We start from the raw sequence: 21,906 nt of genomic DNA on the forward strand, positions 1-21,906 counted from the left end.
GATGATAGATAGATAGATAGATAGACAGACAGACAGACAGACAGACAGATTTACATATTCAGGTAGATAGGTTTACGTAAACATTACATAAACATTGTTTTATGTTTTCAGATAGATAGATAGATAGATAGATAGGTGGGTTTATGTTTTGAGAGCGAGAGAGAGATGGTAGATTGGTTTACATATTCAGATAGATAGGTTTACGTAAACATTACATAAACATTGTTTTATGTTTTCAGATAGATAGATAGATAGATAGATAGATAGGTGGGTTTATGTTTTGAGAGCGAGAGAGAGATGGTAGATTGGTTTACATATTCAGATAGATAGGTTTACGTAAACATTACATAAACATTGTTTTATGTTTTCAGATAGATAGATAGATAGATAGATAGATAGGTGGGTTTATGTTTTGAGAGCGAGAGAGAGATGGTAGATTGGTTTACATATTCAGATAGATAGGTTTATGTAAACATTACATAAACATTGGTTTGTGTTTTGAAATAGATAGGTTTATGTTTTTAGATAGGTGGGTTTATGTTTTGAGAGAGAGAGATGATAGATAGATAGATAGATAGATAGATAGATAGATAGATAGATAGATTTACATATTCAGGTAGATAGGTTTACGTAAACATTACATAAACATTGGTTTACGTTTTCAGATGGATGGATGGATTTTTTTAAATTGCTAGATAATCCCTAAAGGGGTTTCATTTGTTCTACCTTTAGAAAAGCCTCATGCCGAATTGCTCACCATCCTCTTACGAACTGTGCCGTAGGGATTGACGGCTTCTGGCCGTGAACGAGTCCTTGGCTGGCTGGTGCGTGATCAGCCTTTTCTGCCGCGTGCGCGTGTTGTCATGGCTCAAACAATAAAACTGAAGCCGAGTTTCCAAAGTGATTTTATTTATTGCCGTTACTAGCAGGGCTTAATTTCTGGGAAGAATTGTCAGTGTTGTAACGTACTTGTTGTCTCACCCTTTGCGCGAGAGTCCTGGCATTGTCCATGGCTCTTCCTCTTCCACCATCATGGCAGACCTGTGGAGTGGCTTAGCTTCTGAGAAGGTGACTGTCCCCAGATCACCCAACGAGCATCGCAGCTCAGCGCGGGTATTCAAGGGCCCATGGTGGTGAAGCTTTTGAAATTCCGGTCTGTTGTCCTTGTTCCCTGCCCATTCCGTGGGAGAGAAGTTCTACATTCACCTGCTTTTCCATCCCACCCCCCTTTCTGTTTCAGGCCCAGGCATGCATGCTTCTCCAGAAAGCTCTGCAGACCCGGGATCTCAAGCTCCTGTTGCCCGGAAAAGAGTGGGAGGAGCTGATTAGAGAGAGCACCAGTCAAGTTTCAGAGGTGAGCTATTCCAGTACGATTTTAAAACGAGAATCCAGATTAATTTCATAAGCGAGCTCTTCCACTATGGGAGAGTTTTGTCTGGTATGTGGGTGGCTAGGATCTGGTTTGTCAGCTGGGGACTAGATGACCACATAGCGACCTGCCCTGCACGCAAAGGTCCTCGGTGAATGCCTTTCTCCAAATACCACCTCTGTCAGAGGTGAAGCCTGTTACGAGGAACGGGGGGGGGGGGGTTGTTGTTGCACCCTTCTCAGAGGGAGGTACTCCTAGCACTGACTTCGTTGTCTTTTAGGCATCAGGCAAACCCATTTTTAAAAAATTAATTCACCCAGGTCTTTAAAAACATGTTTACTGTTTCAATTCCAAAACTCATATTAAGGCAATACCTTTATTAGGCCAGCAAAAATATTTTAAACTCTCTGATGCAGCCTTCCCGAACCTGGAGCCCTTCAGATGTTTTGGACTACAATGCCCATCAGCATCAGCCAGCCTCGTCCACGATAAGGGATGATGGGAGTAGTAGTCCAAAATATCTGGATGGTGCCAGGTTCGGGAAAGCTGTTCTGACATTTCATTGCACTTTTATCTGCTGCTTGTTTTGAGTGTATTCATTTTCAGTTTACTTGCCATTTTTAAAACTTGAAATCGTTGATTGAAAAAAGCGGTATATAATTTAAAAAAAAAAAAGCCTTGGTATAGCACACCAAGTTGTGCTTAGGTATTGGAGTTTTTCCTCTGTTCTTCCTTTGGCTTTTTGTTGCTCTGACTGTAGCTTGTAAATACGTCATGTTAACAATATTTGCTGCCTTTTGCATCAGTGTATGGATAAGAGGGATACAAATTATATTTAGGAAAATAAAAAGGAGCGGCTTTCCTCAAGTTGGTGCCCTCCAGGTGTTTTGAACTCCAATTCCCATCACCCCAGCGTGCATGGCCAGTGATCAGGTGTGGTGGGAGCTGGACTCCAAAGCGTCAGAAGGCACCAGGTTAAGAGAGGCTGTCCTAGAGAGCATGCTTAGGGAGCGGCCATAGCTCAGTGTGACAGAGGCCCTGCTTGGCACGCAGAAGGTTCCCGGTTCAATCCCTGGCTTCTCCAGGTAGGGCGAGGAGAGAATGTTGGTTTTGACCTTTAAAACCCTATACGGTTCCGGCCCAGCCTATCTCAAGGAGCGCCTCCAGCAACACCAGACAGGCCGCTCAACAAGATCAGCCTCGGATGGCCTTCTCTCTATCCCGTCAGCCAGGACAGCTAGGCTGGTGAAAACGAGGGAGAGGGCCTTCTCTGTGGTGGCCCCCACTCTTTGGAACTCCCTCTCTAGGGAACTCCTCCATGCCCCCTCTTTGATGAACTTCCGCCACACGTTGAAAACGTGGTTGTTCAGGCAGGCATTTGGGGTGGGTTAGGGCATTTTTAGAAATACGATGTTTTAATGTGTAATTTTATTGTTTTGAACTGTTTTAATGTTGTACATCGCCCAGAGTGGCCGGGTGACCGTCAGAACGGTCAGGTGGTCTAAGGCGCCAGACTGAGAAAGCCTGGCTGCGACGAAGCTGGGTGTTCTGCTCTCTCTAAGGAGGCGTGGGGTGGTGGGGAGGGGCCGTAGCTCAGTGGGAGAGCCCCTGCTTTGCATGCAGAAGGTCATGGGAGCATAAGAAGAGCCAAGATCAAACTGAGGGTCCATCTAGTCCAGCATTCTGCTCACACAGCAGCCAACCAGATGCCCACGGGAATCCCCCAAGCAGGGTATGAATGCAACAGCACCCTCCTGCCCATGTTCCCCAGCAACTGGGGCACATAGGCATACTGTCTCTGATACTGGAGGTAGCATAGAGCCATGAGGACTAGCAGCCCTTGATAGCCTTCTCTTCCACGATTTTGTCCAACCCCCCTTTAAAGCCATCCAAAGTGGTGGCCATCCCCACGTCTTGTGGATGTGAATTCCATAGTTCAACCATGCGCTAGGCTCAGTTGTCGGCATCTCCTGGCAGGACTGGGAAAGACTCTTGTCTGGAGCCCTGTTGTGTCCCTGTCACTCAGTGTAGATAATACGCAGCTGGACTGACTTGGCAGAAGGAGGCTTCCTATAATCCCTATTATAGGTGAAATGGCAATTCTGATCCGACTCGGCGATTGTGAGCACAGAACCAGCAGCTGGCACTGAATGTGGACTAGAAGGGTGGAATAATGAATGTGGAATATTAATTAATGTGGACTAGAATTATTGTTATTGAATTTATTATATGCCCTTCCCGAAAATCGACTCAAGGCATCTTACAGCAGGGGTTAAAACATACAAAATGGTCTACGTGCACCCTAGGAGGGTGTGAGGTGGAAGTGTGGGTGGAGGGGAGAGGCTGGTTTTCCCAACTTGGACCTCCCCTTGGGGTTCAAGCCTGGCTTGCTGCACATACAAGAAGACCCAGGTTCGGCCTCCAGTGAAAAGGGTCTCTGGAAGCAGCGCCAGACAAGACTCTGGCAGAGACGCTGCCGTCAGAGCAGGCAAGACCGGGCAAGGTGGGCCAGTGGGTTGACTCTGCTTCGTGCGCTCCGGAGCAGGTGGGGTGGGTGGAGGAGCATGTGCCTTCCCTGCAGTTAAGGACAGGATAAGATATTCTAGATTGTAAGGCCCTTGGGGCAGGGACCCGTCACACTTTGTAAAGCATGTAGAAGGTGCTATATTCATCATCTTCATCTCTGGTAGCAGAGGAACAAAAGATCTCTCTCCCCCCTTCTATCCCTCCTCTCTCTCCTTCTCTCCCCCCTCTCACTTTCCTTCTCCCCCTTCTCTCCTCCCTCTCCCCCCGCTCCCCCTCTCTCCCCGCTCCCCTTCTCTCCCCCTCTCCCCCTCTCTCCTTCTCTCCCCCTCCCCCCCTCTCTCCATCTCTCACTCTCTCCCCCCTCTCTCCCCCTCTCCCCCTCTCTCCTTCTCTCCCCCTCTCTCTCCTTGTCTCCCCCCTCTCACTTTCCTTCTCCCCCTCTCCCCTCTCCTTCTCTCCCCCCTTCTCTCCCCCTCTCTCCTTCTCTCCCCCCTCTCCCCCTCTCACTCTTCTTTTCTCCGCCCCTCTCCTTCTCTCCCCCTCCTTCTCTCCCCTCTCTCCTTCTCTCCCCCCCTCTCTCCTTCTCTCCCCCTCTCTCCCTCTCTCCTTCTCCCCCCTCCCCCCTCCCCTTCCCCCTCTCTCCCCCCTCCCCTTCCCCCTCTCTCCCCCCTCTCCCCTCTCTCTCTCCTTCTCTCCTCCCTGTCTCCCCCCTCTCTCCTTCTCTCCCCTCTCTCCCCCTCTCACTCTCCTTCTCTCCCCCTCTCACTCTCCTTCTCTCCCCCTCTCACTCTCCTTCTCTCCCCTCTCTCTCCCCTTCTCTCCCCTCTTTCCCTCCTCTTCTCTCTCCTCTCTCCTTCTCCCCCCCCCAAGCTGCTGTCAATCAAGCTTTGTAAAAAGCTGACATACTGAGATCCAGACGAGGAAGGCTCGCTGTAGTGGAGGCGGGCAGCTCTGACCCTCAGTTTAGCGGTAAAACTGCTCCGGGTTTCAGTCAGAACCACTCAGAACTTGAAGCACCTTGGAGAGCTCCTTCAGAGTTCTGACTGAAACGCGGAGCGGATTCACTGCCCCACTGACATGAAAGCCACCGGCCTCCCCTGGCTTGCCCTGGGAGCCTATAACGGGTGGGCAACTTGTAGGCTAAAGTATCTGGGAGACCACAGCTCCCATCAGCCCTAGACAGCATAGCCAATGGGGAGGGATGATGGGAGTTGTAGTGCAAAGTGGAATGAGCTCCCTAGAGAGATTCACCTGGCACCTACGTTGTACTCCTTCCACCGCCAGGTGAAGACCTTTTTATTCTCCCGGTACTGTAGCATTGTAGCTTCCTAAACTTTTAGCTCTGGTGTTTTAAATCTGTATTTTAAACCTCTGCATCGCTGCTACGTTTTATTCTGGTTGTACTGTGATATTGTGGTTTTAAGTGTTCATGTTTTATATTGTTTTATGCTGCACTTTGTGGCTTTAATTTTTGTGAGCTGCCCAGAGAGCTTGGGCTATGGGCTGGTATGGAAATAAATAAATAAAATATCTGGAGGGCCTGCAATCGCCCACCCCTGCCGGTGCACACGCTGCAGAGAAAGTGCCCATCAAGAAAGCCCGCAGTTCCACAGAATTCTGCACGCAAAACATAATTAACTGAAGATTTTGCATTTTGTTACGCAGCATTGACCAAACATTTTGTCCCTGTGAACCTCCAGAGGTGAGAGTCTGGTAATACCTGTGTTAAGTTAGGATCGACTAGAACAGGGGTGCTGAACTCCTTTCAGCCTGGGGGCAGAATTTCATTTTGGAGACGCCCTCAGGGGTTGCATTCCAGTGGCGAGTGGAGCTGAAGCCAAAAATGCCAGCATATTTTAGCTTAAAGCTCTTACTTACTTCCAGTAACTAAGCCTTAAGAGAGACGTGTCAACCTTTTAAAATGGGATGGGGGGAATACTGTGCAAAAGCCGGGAAAACACGGAATTATCAGTAGTCAGGGGAAACAGGATGGGGCCAAGGGAATGGAGAATCGACCGCCAGAGGGCTGGATTTAATTAATTAACTAATTAATAACATTTCTATACCTCCTAATAGCTGAAGCTCTCTGGGTGGTTCACAACAATTAAAACCATAAAATATAGGATAAGATACAGTATAAAAAATGTAAAGTATAAAACCACCGTTTAAAATGAAGTAAATACAGCCTAGCAGCAAGGCTGAGGTTTAGAATACAAGAACAGATTTAAAACAACAGAGCTCCAAGACTAAATGTTTTGCCCCCAGGAAGGCTAGGCTTTGCCCCCACGCCTGAGGTTCAGCACCTCTGCACTAAAATGTCACAGCTTGGAAAGCCAGCTTTCAGGTTCCCAGAACGCTTCTTCTGGCTGATGCAAATAACCACGAGCATTAACTCTTCCAAAGGGAATGCATTTATTTTTGATTCTTTCTCCCAGTAGCCTTTGGTGCAGGGGTCCCAGCGCAGCGTCCCCGGGTGCCATAACACCCGCGGGGACCTCGAATGGCACCTGCTAAGCTTTCCACTCCCTGCCCCTTCCCAAACATTGTTTTTGAAAAAACCCATTAAGGCCTCAGGTTCCCCTTCCTGTTCCCGAACATGCTGCTGATCAGCTGTTCAGCGGGCAGGTAGAGGAGGAAAGAGTTGCTTCCTGGCCCCACCCAAACGTCTTCTGTCCACACACACATTTCCCCTTTGTTCTCTTTACCTCTCTACTCTCAGCCTATGGCCTTGCTATTTCTCTGCACCAAGCCCCTTCCCTCATTATTTCCCTCCCTTCCCCATCCCTGGCCTTCTTTCTCTTCCTAGACCCTAGCCTTGCTCTCTCTCTCCCACTCACCCCTTTATCTTGCTGTTTCTCTACACACCCGTCCTCTAGCCTCACTCTTTCTCTCCCCTTTACCTTGCTATTTCCCCCTCCCTCCCAGCCTCTAGCCTCACTATTTCTCTAGTCCTCACCTCTTTTGACTAACCAGGCCCCCACAGCCGCCATTATGTGACTAGCCACATTCTCCACAAGGGCCGATTTGTGGTGGCGCCCGCAGCAGTTTCTCAAATCCCGTGTTTTGGTGTGGAATCTTGAAATCTGTTTTGCAACGCAGCTCAGTCTAATAGAATTTAGCCTCCGTAACACCCACTTCGTTCCATCTTACCACACGCAGAGGGGCATCTCTTTCCCCCTCATTACACCCTCAACTCCTTTTTGCTGGTCGCCCAACCCGAAGAAGCGTTCCGGAAAACTCAAAAGCTTGCTCATGCCTCTTCAGTAAGATAATATCTTTACGAATCAGTCGTATATCTTTACGAATCAATCTTACTGTAACTCTTGAATCTTTCTTTCTTTCTTTCTTTCTTTCTTTCTTTCTTTCTTTCTTTCTTTCGGACTGATATGGCTACCTGCAGTTATGTATATCTGAAAAGAGACACTCAGAGCCATTTTTTTAATGTCTGTTTTGGTTAAAGCATTTGGTGGGGTCCAGTTTGCTGGAGACTTTAGCATCCAGTTCTGCCATTCTTTTCACCTTGTCACATCATTAATAAGGCAACTGGATATTCATCCTTTCCCACCTGCTTTGGTGATGTCAGGTGGGTGGTTACAGGAGTGAGTTCTGATGATCTGTGTAAACATATCCTGCAGAAAGAAACCAAAGAAGACCAATGGGGCTGGGGGGTGGGGAGAAGAGAAGCTATTGAGGGAATGTGTCTGATGGTTACCTAAAACAGAATCTCCGCTAGCTCTAGGGCTCAACATCTCTGTGCAATGACATAAGGATCGCCCGACCTTATTTGAATCCAAGTTCGCTGGGATGGCACTTAGAGGGTCAGCTGTCATCCAAGCCCTTGGAGAACTCTGGGCAACCTAAATGGATCCAGCCGGTAGCTCGTCTTCTGCGTCTTCACACCAAATTTGATTTCATTGTTCGGAGTCCTGAGCACTTTGGTTTCGTTTTTTTTTTTTAAGGGAAGTTAAGTTTCTAGCCCACATGGTAGGGGGAGGTGTTTGGAAATATGCCCAGAGGAGTTAACTTCAGCATTGCGTGTTAGACTTAAAAAATTGCAACAGTGTGTGCTACGTTTACAAAGAAAAAGGTCCGTGCTCTGCAAAAAAGGCAAAGGCAAAGGTGTCCCCAAATGAAGACATAAATAGTTTTAAAATGTGTTTATTTTCTGTACATATATACCACCCAGTAACAACAGTTCTCTGGACAGTTGTACAAGTACCTACCTATGATAAATGATCTGGAGTGTGCCTTGTGCTTAGGAACATAAGAAGAGCCTCGCTGGATCAGACCAAAGGGCCATTTCGCTCCAAATCCAGTATTCATGTAGCAGCCAAGCAGATTGTTATTGGGCGGCCTGTATAAATATCGTAAATGAAGAAACAAGCCGTGTTCTGTGGGCGGCTCATAGACATTGGCTGGGTCCATACAACACACTAACCTGTACTCAGTGGTTGAGCACGGGTTGTTTGTTGAATAGTGGGTTGTTTGTTGAACCGTGGGTTAGCGTGTTGTCTGAACACAGGACATTTTCCACAGGGTGGCTTGTTAACCATGCAGTGTGGCTTGATAACCACCCTGAACAACCCAACAACAAACCTTGGGTTCTCAAGGTGGCTTGTTCGAGAACAATAACCCACACTGCATAGTTAACAAGCCACCCTGTGGAAAATGTCCTGAGTTTGAACAACACGCTAACCGATGGTTCAACTAACAACCCACGGTTTAAAACAACCCACGCTCAGCCACTGAGTATGGGTTGGCGTGTTGTGTGAACCCAGCCATAAAAAACGGACACTTCCGGACAACCCACAAGCAGCGCATGGGGGCAATTGCCATCCGATGTGTTCTCCCCAGCAAGGATCCCAGCAGGCCTTCCAACCTGGGGTCCTCCAGATGGCAACTCCAATCATCCAGCTATGCTGGCCGGAGGGGATAGGAGTTATAGACCAGCAACACCAGGTGACCCAAATGGCAGCCTTGTGTGACCCCCCAGAAGTGTTCCGCTAGCGGTGCACCACTCAGTTTCTACCCACCCTTCCTTGGCAGCTGGCAGATCAGGCCTTGTGCCCTCTCACAGTAAAATCCCACGGCTCAAAAGACCCTGTGGCCGTGTCTCAAATGCACACGCAGAGCTTTTTTAGTCATTGTCGTTGCGGCTGCTTTGTCCTTGCTAAGTCAGCGGGATGCTTCAGGGCACGTCTCCTTAAATCCATCGCTGTTGTGAAAAACAAAGCAGCAAACAAGTGACATGGTTCTGGTTGGCTTGGGGAGGCTGAACCAAGTGGCCAGAACAGCACGCCTGGTATGTGCAGACGTGTGCGATTGTGAAGACAGTGGTGCCTTAAGCTGGGCAGTAGGGGGTGGGAGAAGGGCAGGATAACAATGCAAAAAAAAAAAAATCAATACAGGTGTGTACAGAAGTGAGCCTTGGGGTTGCATCTGCCATGCCCCCCCCCCGCCATATTATCTTGTCGCAAAGCAGCACCATGGCTTTTCCCACACCTGGCGCTCATCTGGGGTGCTGATGCCAGCAAGATTTCATACGTTTTGTTTTAACTTCTGAGATCTTTCCTCTCAGAGTTTCTTCTGGAGCAGAGAGGGCAAACAGGGGACGCTTCCTTCTAAAGATCACTCAGCCGAGAAGAAGCCCGGACTTGTAGCTTTCCCAGGGCATTCCATCGGAACCGGCGATCTGCCATAAGCGATCTGCCTGGGGATGGGACTGTGTTCCTCAGCAAAGGCATTTCTGTGGCAAACTGGGGCATACCGGGAGGCCGGAGGCAGCGCTGTGATGGTTGCAAGGCCGAGCCAGATGCTAGCATCTGGCAGGGACGCCTGTGTCATGAATCTGCACAGCTGTTCTTTTGGGACCCCAGGGAGCAGAGATGGGGCTCCTGAAGGAACGTGGCTTGGCTTCTTCCTTGGATGCAGATCAGTGCAGTCGAAGGCAGGCCTAAGTCCAGGTAGCTAGATGTGAAGTTGGGTCTCTAGGAAAGAAGTGCTGTTGGTTGTCTGCAACCCAAGGAAGATGGGTTAGGGATGTAACGAGCCTTCAGTAATGCTACCTTCTGCTGTCTTTCTCTCAAGACTGGTTAAAGTAAATAATAATAGTAAGAGCTGCCTTCCCCAACCTAGCACCACCATGTATTTTGGACTACAAATCTCGTCACCCTGACCATTAGCCATGCTGGTTGGGACTGCTGGGAGGGACCTCTGATGGGGAAAGCTGCTTCAGAGGGTTCAAAGCACTTCACGTTCCTTCGCTTGGTTTAAATGCAGGTTCTTATCCCATTTTTCTCCATTCCCCTCCCCGCCTCCTCTATCATCTCCCTGCACTGAATTTTAGATTGTAAGCTTCTTAGGGCAGGGACCTGCCCTTTGTACTTCGTAAAGCATCACGCGCTACTTGAATTAATAATCCTTACAATGACCTGATAAGGTAGGCCTTTATAATTCTCCAAAGTCCAACAGATACAGGGGAAATATTTATTGACTCTGCAAGTAGAGTCAGTTTGGTTACCTTTAGTAAAGTCTATATGCATGCACGTATGCATTTATTTGTTTGTTTATTTGTTTATTTAATGTATTGCATTTATATCTCGCCTTTTTTCCTCCTGAAGGAACCCAATAATCCTCCTCCTCTCCAGTTTAGCCTCACAACAACAACCCTGTTTGGTAGGCTGGGCTGAGAGTCTGTGACTGGCCCAAAGTCACCCAGTGAGCTCCATGGCAGAGTGGGGACTAGAACCCGGATCTCCCGGCTCCCAGTCCAACACTCTAGCCACTACACCATGCTATAGACCTGTGGCCCCTCCCAGATTTGAACAGAGACATTCCCCTGAAATAGAGCTGTTTGCCTGGAACGCATTGCAGTCTTATACAATTGGCTTCAGTAAATTTCTCTCGTGCAGCTTCCCTGCTGCCGCCACCTCGTGGCAGTGCTGTCCTTTTAGTTCCCATTTTAAAGATGGGAAGACAGAGAGGCTGGCAAGTGCATGGCAGAGGCGAAATTCGAATGGAGGTCTTTCTCTTTCAAAGCCCAGTCTCTTAGCCCTGGAAGAGGACGCCGTGGGCCTCTCAACTGCAGTTCAATGGAGCCACCCAATGCTGTCGCACCTCTCTCCCCAAACAGTTTGTAGTTTAACTGTTTTATTAGGGTTTTTTTTTTTGTTTTCATTGTTAGCTGCCTTGGGTTCTAGGCTAGAAATGGAAATAAAGGAATGCCTGGCTGCGCAGATTTGACGGCATGCACAGTGCAGCCCCATGAAACCTGTGGACTCGGAGTGAAGTTTGGAATGGCCCTGACTATAGCCTGTTATTCTTCGCGCACAGCCAGGGTTGCGTGCGTAGAAAGCCGCTCTGTCCATGTGCAACAGAACCTGGAACAAAGAGAGAGCTTTGCTGTGCAGCGCCGAGGAGTCCTTGCGGAGCCCATCCCCAGAGAACAATCCGGCTATTTAAAATGGTGTGCCAGACTCGCTGGAGATGGTACGGGCAGGTCCTTGGCTCAGGGAGAAGTAGGAATTGCGACGGCAGAGCTCCCTTTTTTAAAAAATGGCCTGCCTGGGTGGTTTGCCAGAAAGCTGAACTGCAGCAGCATTTTGATTAGGGAAGGGCCATCGTTCAGTGGCAGAGCACACGCTCTGCATGCAGAAAGCCCAGGTTCGCCTTTTCGAATGAGAGTTTTATTAGGATTCAAGGACTTTCTCTTTTAATGAAAGTGGCTTCTTATTTAAAAAGCTTTGGGAGGATGGGACAACTGGAAACCATTGTTTTGTACAGCACTGGTCTTGCTGTTCGCAACATTTTGGACCAATACATTCATTCATTTATTTATTTATTTGCAATAAAACGCATAAAAACGCATTTAAAATATTAAAAGCGATAAAAACAACAATAAAAGCCAACAATAAAACCAGCAACAATGTTTACAGCAGTAACAGAAACAATAGCAGTCGTATCATGAGAAGGCCAAGGTAAAATAATATGTTTTCAAGCCCTTCTTAAAAGCATGCAATGACCGAGCACGGCGGATCTCCGATGGCAGCTTGTTCCAAAGGTGTGGGGCCACTGCACAGAAGGCCCCCTCTCTCACGTGTGATCACCCACCTGACTGCTCTCACAGGTGGGCAAATGAGAAGGGCCTCTCTTTCTGATCTTAAAGTGCAGGCAGGCTGATACAGGTGAAGGCAGTCCTTCAAATAACTTGGTCCCAAACATTTCCTGACCCTATGCTTTATTTTGTCTTTATTTGTAATAACGTTGAGGAAACTGCGATGATAATGGCGCTGTTGTAGTGGTAGTAGAGATCCCGCCTTTGAATCTCTGCATTGCTGCTAGGTTTTATTCTGGTTGCACTTTTATATTATAGTTTTAAACTTCTCTATTTTATATTGTTTTATGCTGTGCTTTGTGGTTTTAGTTCGTGTGAACCGGCTATTGGGTGGTATAGAAGTGTAATAAATAGTCTCCTTTATTTATTCTTTCATTTCATTTCATTTCTATACCACTCAATAGCCAAAGCGCTCTGGGCGGTTCACAAATATTAAAACCACAAAGTGCAGCATAAAACAATATAAAATATGAAAGCTGAAAACCACAATATAACAGGGCAATCAGAATAAAACCTAGCAGCAATGCAGAGGTTTAAAATACAGATTTAAAACAGCAGAGCTAAAAGATGAGAAAGCTAAAATGCTAAAATACCGGGAGAATAAAAAGGTCTTCACCTGGCGCCAGAAAGAGTACAACATATGTGCCAGGCGAACCTCTCTAGGGGGCTCATTCTGCAGCCAGGGCACCACAGCAGAAAAGGCCCTCTTCCTGGTAGCCACCCGCCTCACTTCCTTTGGCAGGGACTCCTGGAGAAGGATCCCTGAAGATGAGCAAAGGGCTGGTTGTGCCTGATCTTGTCTGATCTCAGAAGCTAAGCAGGGTCAGCCCTGGCTAGTACTTGGATGGGAGACCGCCTAGGAATCAGGCTTCCTGCATTGAGCAGGGGGTTGGACTCAATGCTCTTGTAGGCCCCTTCCAACCCTATGATTCTGTGATGTCCAGCAAAGATCTCGTCTGATCTCGGAAGCTAAGCAGGGTCAGCCCTGGCTAGTACTTGGATGGGAGACTGCCTGGGAACCAGGCTTCCTGCACTGAGCAGGGGGTTGGACTCGAGGGTTGTGTAGGCCCCTTCCAACCCTATGATTCTGTGACTTCTATGATCTTAGGGTCCAGGCAGGCATGCAGGGGAGGAGGGAATCTTTCAGAGATAACCTGCCCCTAAGCCATTTAGGGCTTTGAATGTTAATACCAGCACTTGGAATCGGGCCCAGACATGGACTGGCAGCCCGTGCAGCTGGGAACGTACTGGCGTAATGTGATCTGATTGGCCATTCCCCATTAACGATCTTGCTGCCCTTTTTTGGGCCAGCTGAAGTTTTCAGACTGTTTTCAAAAGCAGCCCACATAAAATGCGTTGCAGTAATCCAGACGAGTTGCTATCAGAGCATGGATAACTGTAGCAAGTCTATCTCTGTCCAGTTAAGGACGTAGTTGGTATATCAGGCGAAGCTGATAAACCAATTTTCCCACTTTCCCATTTTCTTGATCATTGACCTCCCTTTTTGTACAGACTTTAAAGACAGTGGGTGAGTTCAAGGTCAAGGTGGACCAGGAGAAGGTCATCAAATGCCTGGAGCTGTTGAACTTCCTCATCAGAACAGTGATCAAACAGGTACACACCATCACTCTTACAACCTAATGGTTTGACCTTTATCCAGGTCACCGGAGTTCCCCAGCTTGCATCAATTGCCCGTATGAATACTCCTTGCTTGGGTTAAGGCAGTTATTTCACTTGGAATACGGGTGCCTGGATGGAATTAACCCTCGAAATTAATTCTGTTCATCCCATGGGTGTGTGTTGGAGTGAGAGACAGGCAGCAAGGGCAACATCTCGACCCGTGTTTCCTAGGACCCTCATAACTTGTGCCAATGGTGCTCTGTGTCAACCTGGCAGACTAAACTCTGAACTTTAGGTGCGGTACCAGGCCTACCACCTGATTAAACACTTGGTCAGCTGATTCCAAGAGCCGATCAGCACTGAGCACTGGTTAGGCCTCATCTGGAGTGCCGTGTCCAGTTCTGGGCACCGCACTTTAAGAAGGATGCAGACAAGCTGGAGAGGTTTCAGAGGAGGGCAACGAAGATGATCAGGGGACTGGAAACAAAGCCCTGTGAGGAGAGACTGAAAGAACTGGGCATGTTAAGCCTGGAGAAGACCGAGGGGAGATAGGAGAGCGCTCTTCAAGTACCTGAAAGGTGGTCACAGAGAAGAAGGCCAGGATTTCTTCTCGATCATCCCAGAGTGCAGGATACGGAACAATGGGCGCAAGTTCCAGGAAGACAGATTCCAGCTGAACATCAGGAAAAACTTCCTGACTGTAAGAGCAATACGATCATGGAACCCATTCCCTAGGGAGGTGGTGGGCTCTCCCACACTGGAGGCATTTAAGACAACGCTGGACAGGGATGCTCTGACTTGGATACCTGCACTGAGCAGGGGGTTGGACTCGGGGGTCTTACAGGCCCCTTCCAACCCTACGATTCTATGATTTAGTCCCTGCCCACCAGGCCCGATAAAGCCCCACCCTCAATCTGATCATCTTGCCTCATGAAAGCAAAGAAAACTTCGCCTCACTAAACTCCTACTACCATCCCTGGTACTGCTGCCTTTTGGAACAGAATCCCTGCCCTGTTTGGGGGTTATGTTCACTTGCCTCTGCCCCCCTTTTAGCGCTACTGCTTGTAAAACTCCACCCCTGGGCCTTTTTGACCACGCTGCTTCCTTCTAGCCCTCAAGCTGAAGACCAGCACCCCTGCAGACCCCGAAATCTGGCCACTCAGCCCTGACAGTGAGAGAATGAATCAGCGATTGATTTGCTGAACGAATGAAATCAAACAATGCATTGTTCATTCGTATGCTCTCTCTCAACTAGCTTGATAGGGAAGGAAGCAAAAGCGTGAAGGAGAACAATTGTTTGTTTGTTTATATCCCGCCTTTTTTTCCTCCTGAAGGAACCCAATAATCCTCCTCCTCTCCAGTTTAGCCTCATGCTGGGCTGAGAGTCTGTGACTGGCCCAAAGTCACCCAGTGAGTTTCCATGGCAGAGTGGGGACTAGAACCCGGATCTCCTGACTCCCGGTCCAACACTCTAGCCACTACACCACACTGGCATGTTGCATATACTAAATATTATTCTGGATTTGCAAGAAAAACATGAGCCCCTTCATATCCAGCCCAGATGATGTGTTTGTTTTAATTTTTTTGTAATGCAGGTACCTGTCTGCGCTTCTGGTTCCTTTTGGCATAGCGAATGTCTTCTTTTGAATGCACCCTCAAGTGGGTGGCCATTGATAAAGTCGGGGAGACCCATTGAAAGCCCACTTTCTCCCTTGCATGATAAATATTAGGCCTTGCCAGGTGGGGGCGAATTGAAAAGAAAGAGCCTTGCTACACCAGAATGGTGGAGGGAAATCCCCCCCCCCCCAGTTGTGCTCAGCTGAGCTAAAATAATGTGCCTGAAATGAGCCAAATCAACTGATTTTGCAGCTTGTTTGGGATGCAGTGTTTTGTGGTTTCTTGGGTGCAGGATGTGAACCACTCTGGTTTTATGGTCTCTCTTTTTCAGGAACTCAGTGTGGATCTGGCCGAGCTGCGTGTCGTGCTCCAGGCGCTGGGTCAGCATGAAGCCTTTAAGAAATCCACACGGCTGGATGATCTCTACTGGAATGTCATGAAGCTCCTGGGCTTCACGTAAGGTCTTGGGAATGGAACTTGGAACTCCCAAGTCCAAAATTCTACTTCCTGTGATCTCAGAGGCTCCTGTAAAAAAATAAATAGCAGCCTGATGGAATGTGTTCGAATGTAAGGCGAGCCCTGCAGGATTGGGACTTCTAGTCCAGAATCCCGTTCCTAAGAGTGGACCACCTTCCTAAGAGTGGACCACCAGCTGGCAAAGGAGGCCTATGGGTTGGATGTTAATGCATCAGCCCTCCCTTGTGATGTGTCCGGTGGTGGCTTTGATGTCAGTGTGGGGGTGAATCCTCTCCGGGCTTCAGTCAGAACTAGGCAGAACTGTAAAGGAACTTCGCCCCTTGAATAGCTCCTTTAGAGTTCTGACTGACCCCTGGAGGGGACTCAGCGCCCCACAGACATCAGAGCCACCAGCCTCTACTGGGTTTGTCTACCAATAGTTCCCGGTCTACAAGATGCGAAATAGTAGTGCTTGAGCAGCACACCTGTAAACACTGCCCGATTGCTCGTAAACACTTGTAAACACTGCCTGATTGCTCATAAACACTGCCCGATTGCTCATAACCACTCGTAAACACTGCCCGATTGCTCGTAAACACTGCCCGATTGCTCATAACCACTCATAAACACTGCCCGATTGCTCATAACCACTCGTAAACACTGCCCGATTGCTCATAACCACTCATAAACACTGCCCGATTGCTCATAACCACTCGTAAACACTGCCCGATTGCTCATAACCACTCGTAAACACTGCCCGATTGCTCATAACCACTCATAAACACTGCCCGATTGCTCATAACCACTCATAAACACTGCCCGATTGCTCATAACCACTCGTAAACACTGCCCGATTGCTCATAACCACTCATAAACATTGCCCGATTGCTCGTAAACACTGCCCGATTGCTCATAACCACTCATAAACACTGCCCGATTGCTTGTAAACCCTGCCCGATTGCTCATAACCACTCGTAAACACTGCCCGATTGCTCGTAAACATTGCCCGATCGCTCCTGCTGCAAGTGGGATTGGCTAAACACACCATGGACTTTCTATTGGTGGTTTGTTTAGCATGATATGCATATCTGGACCTCTGGCTTGTCGGGGGAGAGGGAAGCTAGAGGTCCGGTTTTGCACATCACACTAACCACAGACAGAAGGTTCCGGAACAACCCTAACTTATCGTGACTTGCGACCCAAGTCTTTGTTTTCAGTGTGCCGTGCCTCCATTTCTAGAAAGGAAAAGATTGCTTTCGATTCACAGTCATCACTCCGTTTATGATTTTATAAATCATCGTAGCTGTGTGCTGCCACCAGAGGTGGTGGGACTCTGTACCTGTTGCTGGGGAGCATGGCCGGGAGGGTGCTGTTGCGCTCATGTCCTGCTTGTGGGTTCGTGGTTGACAGCTGGTTGGCCACTGTGTGAACAGAATGCTGGACTAGGTTGTCACAGAGAGAAAGGCCAGGATCTCTTCTCGATCATCCCAGAGTGCAGGACATGGACTAATGGGCTGCAGTTACAGGAAGCCAGATTCCAGCTGAACATCAGGAAAAACTTCCTGACTGTCAGAGCAATATGACAAAGGAACCAATGACCTAGGGAGGTGGTGGGCTCTCCCACACTGGAGGCATTCAAGAGGAGGCTGGACGGCCATCTGTTGGGGGTGCTCTGACTTGGATTCCTGCATTGAGCAGGGGGTTGGACTCGAGGGTCTTGTAGGCCCCTTCCAACCCTACTATGCTATGATTCTACCTAGCGAGGTGGTGGGCTCTCCCACACTGGAGGCATTGAAGAGGAGGCTGGACAGCCACCTGTCAGGGATGCTCTGACTTGGAGCAGGGGCTCAGACCTGAGGGTCTTCTAAGTCTCTTCCAACCCTACTGTTCTACGATTCTATGCAAGATGTTCAGTCTTGAAGAAAGGCATTTGTACATGGATTGGGAGCGGGCGCCATCTTGTTCTCCGCCTCAGGCAGCAAAATGACCAGTGCAGTTGTCACAGCAATGTGTTAAAAATGGCCACTCGCAGGAAGCAACTTCGCTGCTCTATTCTACACAAAGCGGCTGGACTCGATGGTCTTCTAGGCCCCTTCCAACCCGACTATTCTACGACTATTCTACGAAGGGAAGTGTCCGGACCGTCTTCAGAGGTAGCCCCACATATAATGCATTGCAGTAATCCAGGCGCGAGGTCACTAGTGCGTGGATAACGATAGCCAGGCTCTCTCTCTGTGTCCAGATCAGAACTGGTATATCAGCCAAAGATTATAAAGGCATTTCCGGCCACAGAGGCCACTTGGGATCTGTGAGGACTCCCAAGTGACAAACGTGCCCCTTGTGAGGAGTGCAGTGCCACTTAACTGGACAGAGAACAGAGCCTCTGTCTTATCTGGATTGAGTCTCAGTTTGTTGGCCCTCATCCAGCCTATTACAGAGCCCAAGCACCACTTCAGGGTTTTCACCGCCTCGCCTGCATTTGATGAAAAGCAAAGGTAGAGCTGGGTGTCATCTGCGTATTGACGACACTGTGCTCCGTGCAACCTCCGTCCAGCGGTTTCATGCAGATGTTAAAAAGCGTGGGGGACAAAATAGAGCCCAGAGGGGCGCTGCAAGGGAGTCTCCACGAGGCAGAACTATAGCCCCCCTTCTGGGACTGGTCGTCCAAGTAGGAGCAGAACCACAGCAAAACACTGCCTCCGAATCCCAATCCAGATGGCCTCCCCAGAGGGTCGACGATATCGAAAGCTGCTGAGAGGTGTAGGAAAACCAACAGGGATGCACCCCTCCTGTCTTTTTCCCAGCAAAGGACATCCCACAGGGTGACCAAGGCAGTCTCGGCCCTGAAACCAGGCCTAAGAACCCAATCGACGTGTCCCTCCAGGGGAGGCTCCACAGGTGTGCTTATGGGCAGCACACCTGCTTTGCAGCCCAAAGGTCCCAGGTTAATTCTCGGCATCTCCACCCGAAAGGATCGGAGGCAACAGGCCGGGGCACGCGCGCTCTCTCTCTCTCTGCCTGAGACCTTTCAGGGCTGGCCCCAGAGGTCTGCTTCAGGATGAGACAGAACAACATTATGCCAACACTTTTACTGTCCTACGATTTTGTCCACCTAGCAAAGGCCTGTTTCTGAATACTGTTGTTGTTTTAAACAGCGTAGGTTCTCAGTATGTTCTGTTCTTGATTTGCAGGCGGCCTGCAAAGGAGAAGGCCTCGGCCCGGCCGAAGGACCCGACTGAAGCTGAGCCCCTGAAGCGGAAGAAAAAGGGGTTCCTACCAGCCACCAAGATACGCAAGAACCGCAAGAAGGTTCCGCCCGGCCAGGCCCAGGGGACCGGCGCCGAGAGCAGCGGCAAAGAGGCTGTCACGGGTGCCGCCGACGCCACCCCTGCGGGGAAGAAGAGGAAAAGGAAGAGGAAGAACAAGAAGAACCGAGCGGGAGGAGGGGGCGAGAGCCACGGGTCTGAGCAGGGTCCTCCAGCAAAGAAGCCGGTGCAGCCGCCGGGGGATGCCAGAGAGGCTGACGCGCAGCAGGGCAAGAAGAGGAGGAGGAGGAAGAAAGGGGAAAAGGCAGAGACTCCATCTGTGAAGAGCGGGACTGACTGAGCGTCAGCAGTGGGGAGGGGCTGATTTTATACATTTACAGAGACGGCGTTTGGCACCTTTTGGTTTCAACGATTTATCCGTGTGGCTGAGCATACATGCGCAGGGCGTCTGCTTTTTGATTCGGCTCACAGAATTAGGATTATAGGGCGGTATCCAACCGTGTCGTTCCCTTCACGCTAGTGACGTGCTAGCAGTTACTAGGTTTATCCAACTAGTTAGGTTTGCACAAGCAGGTGTACAAGTGGTTGCGCATAACTCTTCTGGAACCCGTTGCGCATTTTGCTTGCTCAACTTGTTGTGCAACAGAAAGATTCAGTGGAGCTCTGCTAGCACTATTTGAGTTTCCAGGATGACACCATTGGATTCTGTCCCTTGTACCATACTACTACTGGTAGTACCGTGCACCTACTGGTCGTGCCAAGCTACTACTGGTCATGCCAAGCTCCTACTGGTCGTGCCAAGCTACTACTGGTCATGCCAAGCTCCTACTGGTCATGCCAAGCTACTACTGGTAGTTCCATGCTACTTGCAACTCTACTACTCTTCTCCAGAGCAAGTAACCTTAGAGCTGGAAAGGGTTTGGCTTTCCTGGCTAACTAACACACACAGGAAAACCCACTCAAAGGAGCCAGATCACAAACAGTATCCCACACTAGTTTTATAGCGAAACGGCACCTTTTATTTGGTGCTGATAACCTAATGCACAACCCGCTACTGGAAACGTTTGTGCTTATCGGCATCTCCTTGAAACATTCAGGTGGCTGACGAATCCTCGTCCATTAAATATGCCGACTTTTAATAATAGAAGGCTGCCAGTTATTTTATTGTTGAAATGTATGTAGTTTTTGATAAAGTCCTCATACTTTGCTGCTCCTAGATACAAATGTAAAAAGGAAAATACTTAAAGAAAATAAAGATGTTAAGAGAACTAGCCATGGCCATGTGTTAGAAAAGGCTCAGCATCTTCCCTGCATCTACCTCTCCCTGACAGAGAGAGAGAGAATGCCACCCTTACAATAAATGAGCAATCAATATAATGAAGGAATATGTATATTATACAAAAAAACACTGACCATTATCAAATAGTGTCCAAAGATATATTTTTTAAATGCACTACCATTTATTAATCCTCATAAGCTATTAATGAGCCAGTTTCCAGATCCACCATGTACCTTGTTTCTATTTCCACAGTTCATAAATTCTCAAAACCCTCTAGGCTGCTAACCAGCTAGATACCAAATTCGCTTCTTAAAATTCATCCTCTACTTCCTGTACCTTCTGCTTCGATGGTATGTTGGTCTTCAGCGCGATCCTATACGATGTATAGTATGCAAGTCTACTCAGAAGTAAGACACGCTTGAGTTCAATGACGCATACTCCCAGGTGACCCTAGGACTGCAGCCTTAATCAGACATTTCAATCCAGCTGTGCTGGCTGCAGAACTCTGGAAGTTGTAGTCCCAACACATCTGGAGGGCAGCGAGTCGGGGAAGGGCTAAATCACATCTGAGTAATAATCGTCAATGGCCCAAAAATACAATGCAGGGGCTAGCTTTGCTGAGGTTAATACATTTGGTCCGCTATTCCTAAACGTCAGATGAGGAGGTAGACCCATCTACTCGATGACTGACATGCTAGCTTTCTACATGCAGTGATTTTCTGTATTCTGCTCATGAACTAGCAGGCACGAAACAAAACGCACAAGCCGCAGCATTTAATAAAGTGTTGATCTTGGCAGTGTAGTTCAGGAAGGAATTATAGTTCGCTTTTCTCAGTACTTCAGCCTGTCATGTCCTGTTTGTGTGCGTGCGTGCGTGGTATCATATTGGATATCCGAGTGCGTAGGAGGACAGTACACGCGGAGGCCATTAGTTTCCCCTCTTTTCAAGATCGCTGCTTAATTATTCTTTAATGATACAGTCAGAAGAGGGCCCCCTCTGCGAGTGCCTTGAAGGAAACAGCTGTTCATCTATTGTGTGTGAGAAGCGTGCGGGCACCCATCGGAGAACGCTCATAATAGCCGTTAAAAGTTTCTAGTTAAGGAAAACCAAGGCCCCCTGTTGGTGCAAAAGGGCCGCCTCGCCAAACAGCTGGGCGATTCAAGCTGCCAGTCCCCTTGAGGCAAGGTGCCATGGCAACGCTTCATTTGCATCTCCCTCTTGGCTTCGGCTGAGGCCTTTTGGCGCAGCCGTTGCAAGCCATGCTGTCCCAGCCGTTGGCGTCTCTCCTGCTGGAACGTATGAAGAGGATTAAGCGTTTGAGCGGAAAGGTGGACTGAAATGGCTGACGCCAAAGGCAGTCTCCCGAGAGAGATTCTCCTCCTAGAGAATCCTGGGTATTTTGGAGGCTCAACCATCTGCTTTTTACAGTATGAGGGAGACGATACAAAGTATTGTATGTTTTGCAATATCCATTAAGAAATTAGTGCTGCAACACTATGACATCCTGCCGCTCAGGGCTCCTGCAGCCAGCCATGCCCTTGTTCAGGAAGCACCTTGGAGAGCTCCTTCAGGGTTCTGACTGAAACCCAGAGCAGATTCACTGCCCCACTGACGTCAGAGCCACCGGCCTCCACTGTATAGGGTGGATTTGTTCCCGCC

The 21,906-nt window shown here is 48.7% G+C and overlaps 1 protein-coding gene across 2 annotated transcripts in view; it reads left to right on the forward strand.

Moving 5' to 3' along the window:
- Nucleotides 1–20,342, forward strand: part of MYBBP1A (MYB binding protein 1a) — an 84,743-nt gene extending 64,401 nt beyond the window's left edge. For both annotated transcript variants that reach the window (XM_084823093.1, XM_084823092.1), the window contains exons 24-27: nucleotides 1,241–1,354; nucleotides 13,521–13,622; nucleotides 15,577–15,701; nucleotides 18,893–20,342. In XM_084823093.1, the coding sequence (XP_084679219.1) occupies nucleotides 1,241–1,354; nucleotides 13,521–13,622; nucleotides 15,577–15,701; nucleotides 18,893–19,307 (756 nt within the window). In that variant the 3' untranslated portion in view covers nucleotides 19,308–20,342. The remainder of the gene's footprint in view (nucleotides 1–1,240; nucleotides 1,355–13,520; nucleotides 13,623–15,576; nucleotides 15,702–18,892) is intronic.
- Nucleotides 20,343–21,906: the final 1,564 nt, after the last annotated feature.

The sequence above is a fragment of the Heloderma suspectum genome, chromosome 16, assembly GCF_057233095.1.
Source record: "Heloderma suspectum isolate Gila_16-S chromosome 16, 16-S_ref, whole genome shotgun sequence".
Lineage (NCBI taxonomy): Eukaryota > Metazoa > Chordata > Lepidosauria > Squamata > Helodermatidae > Heloderma > Heloderma suspectum.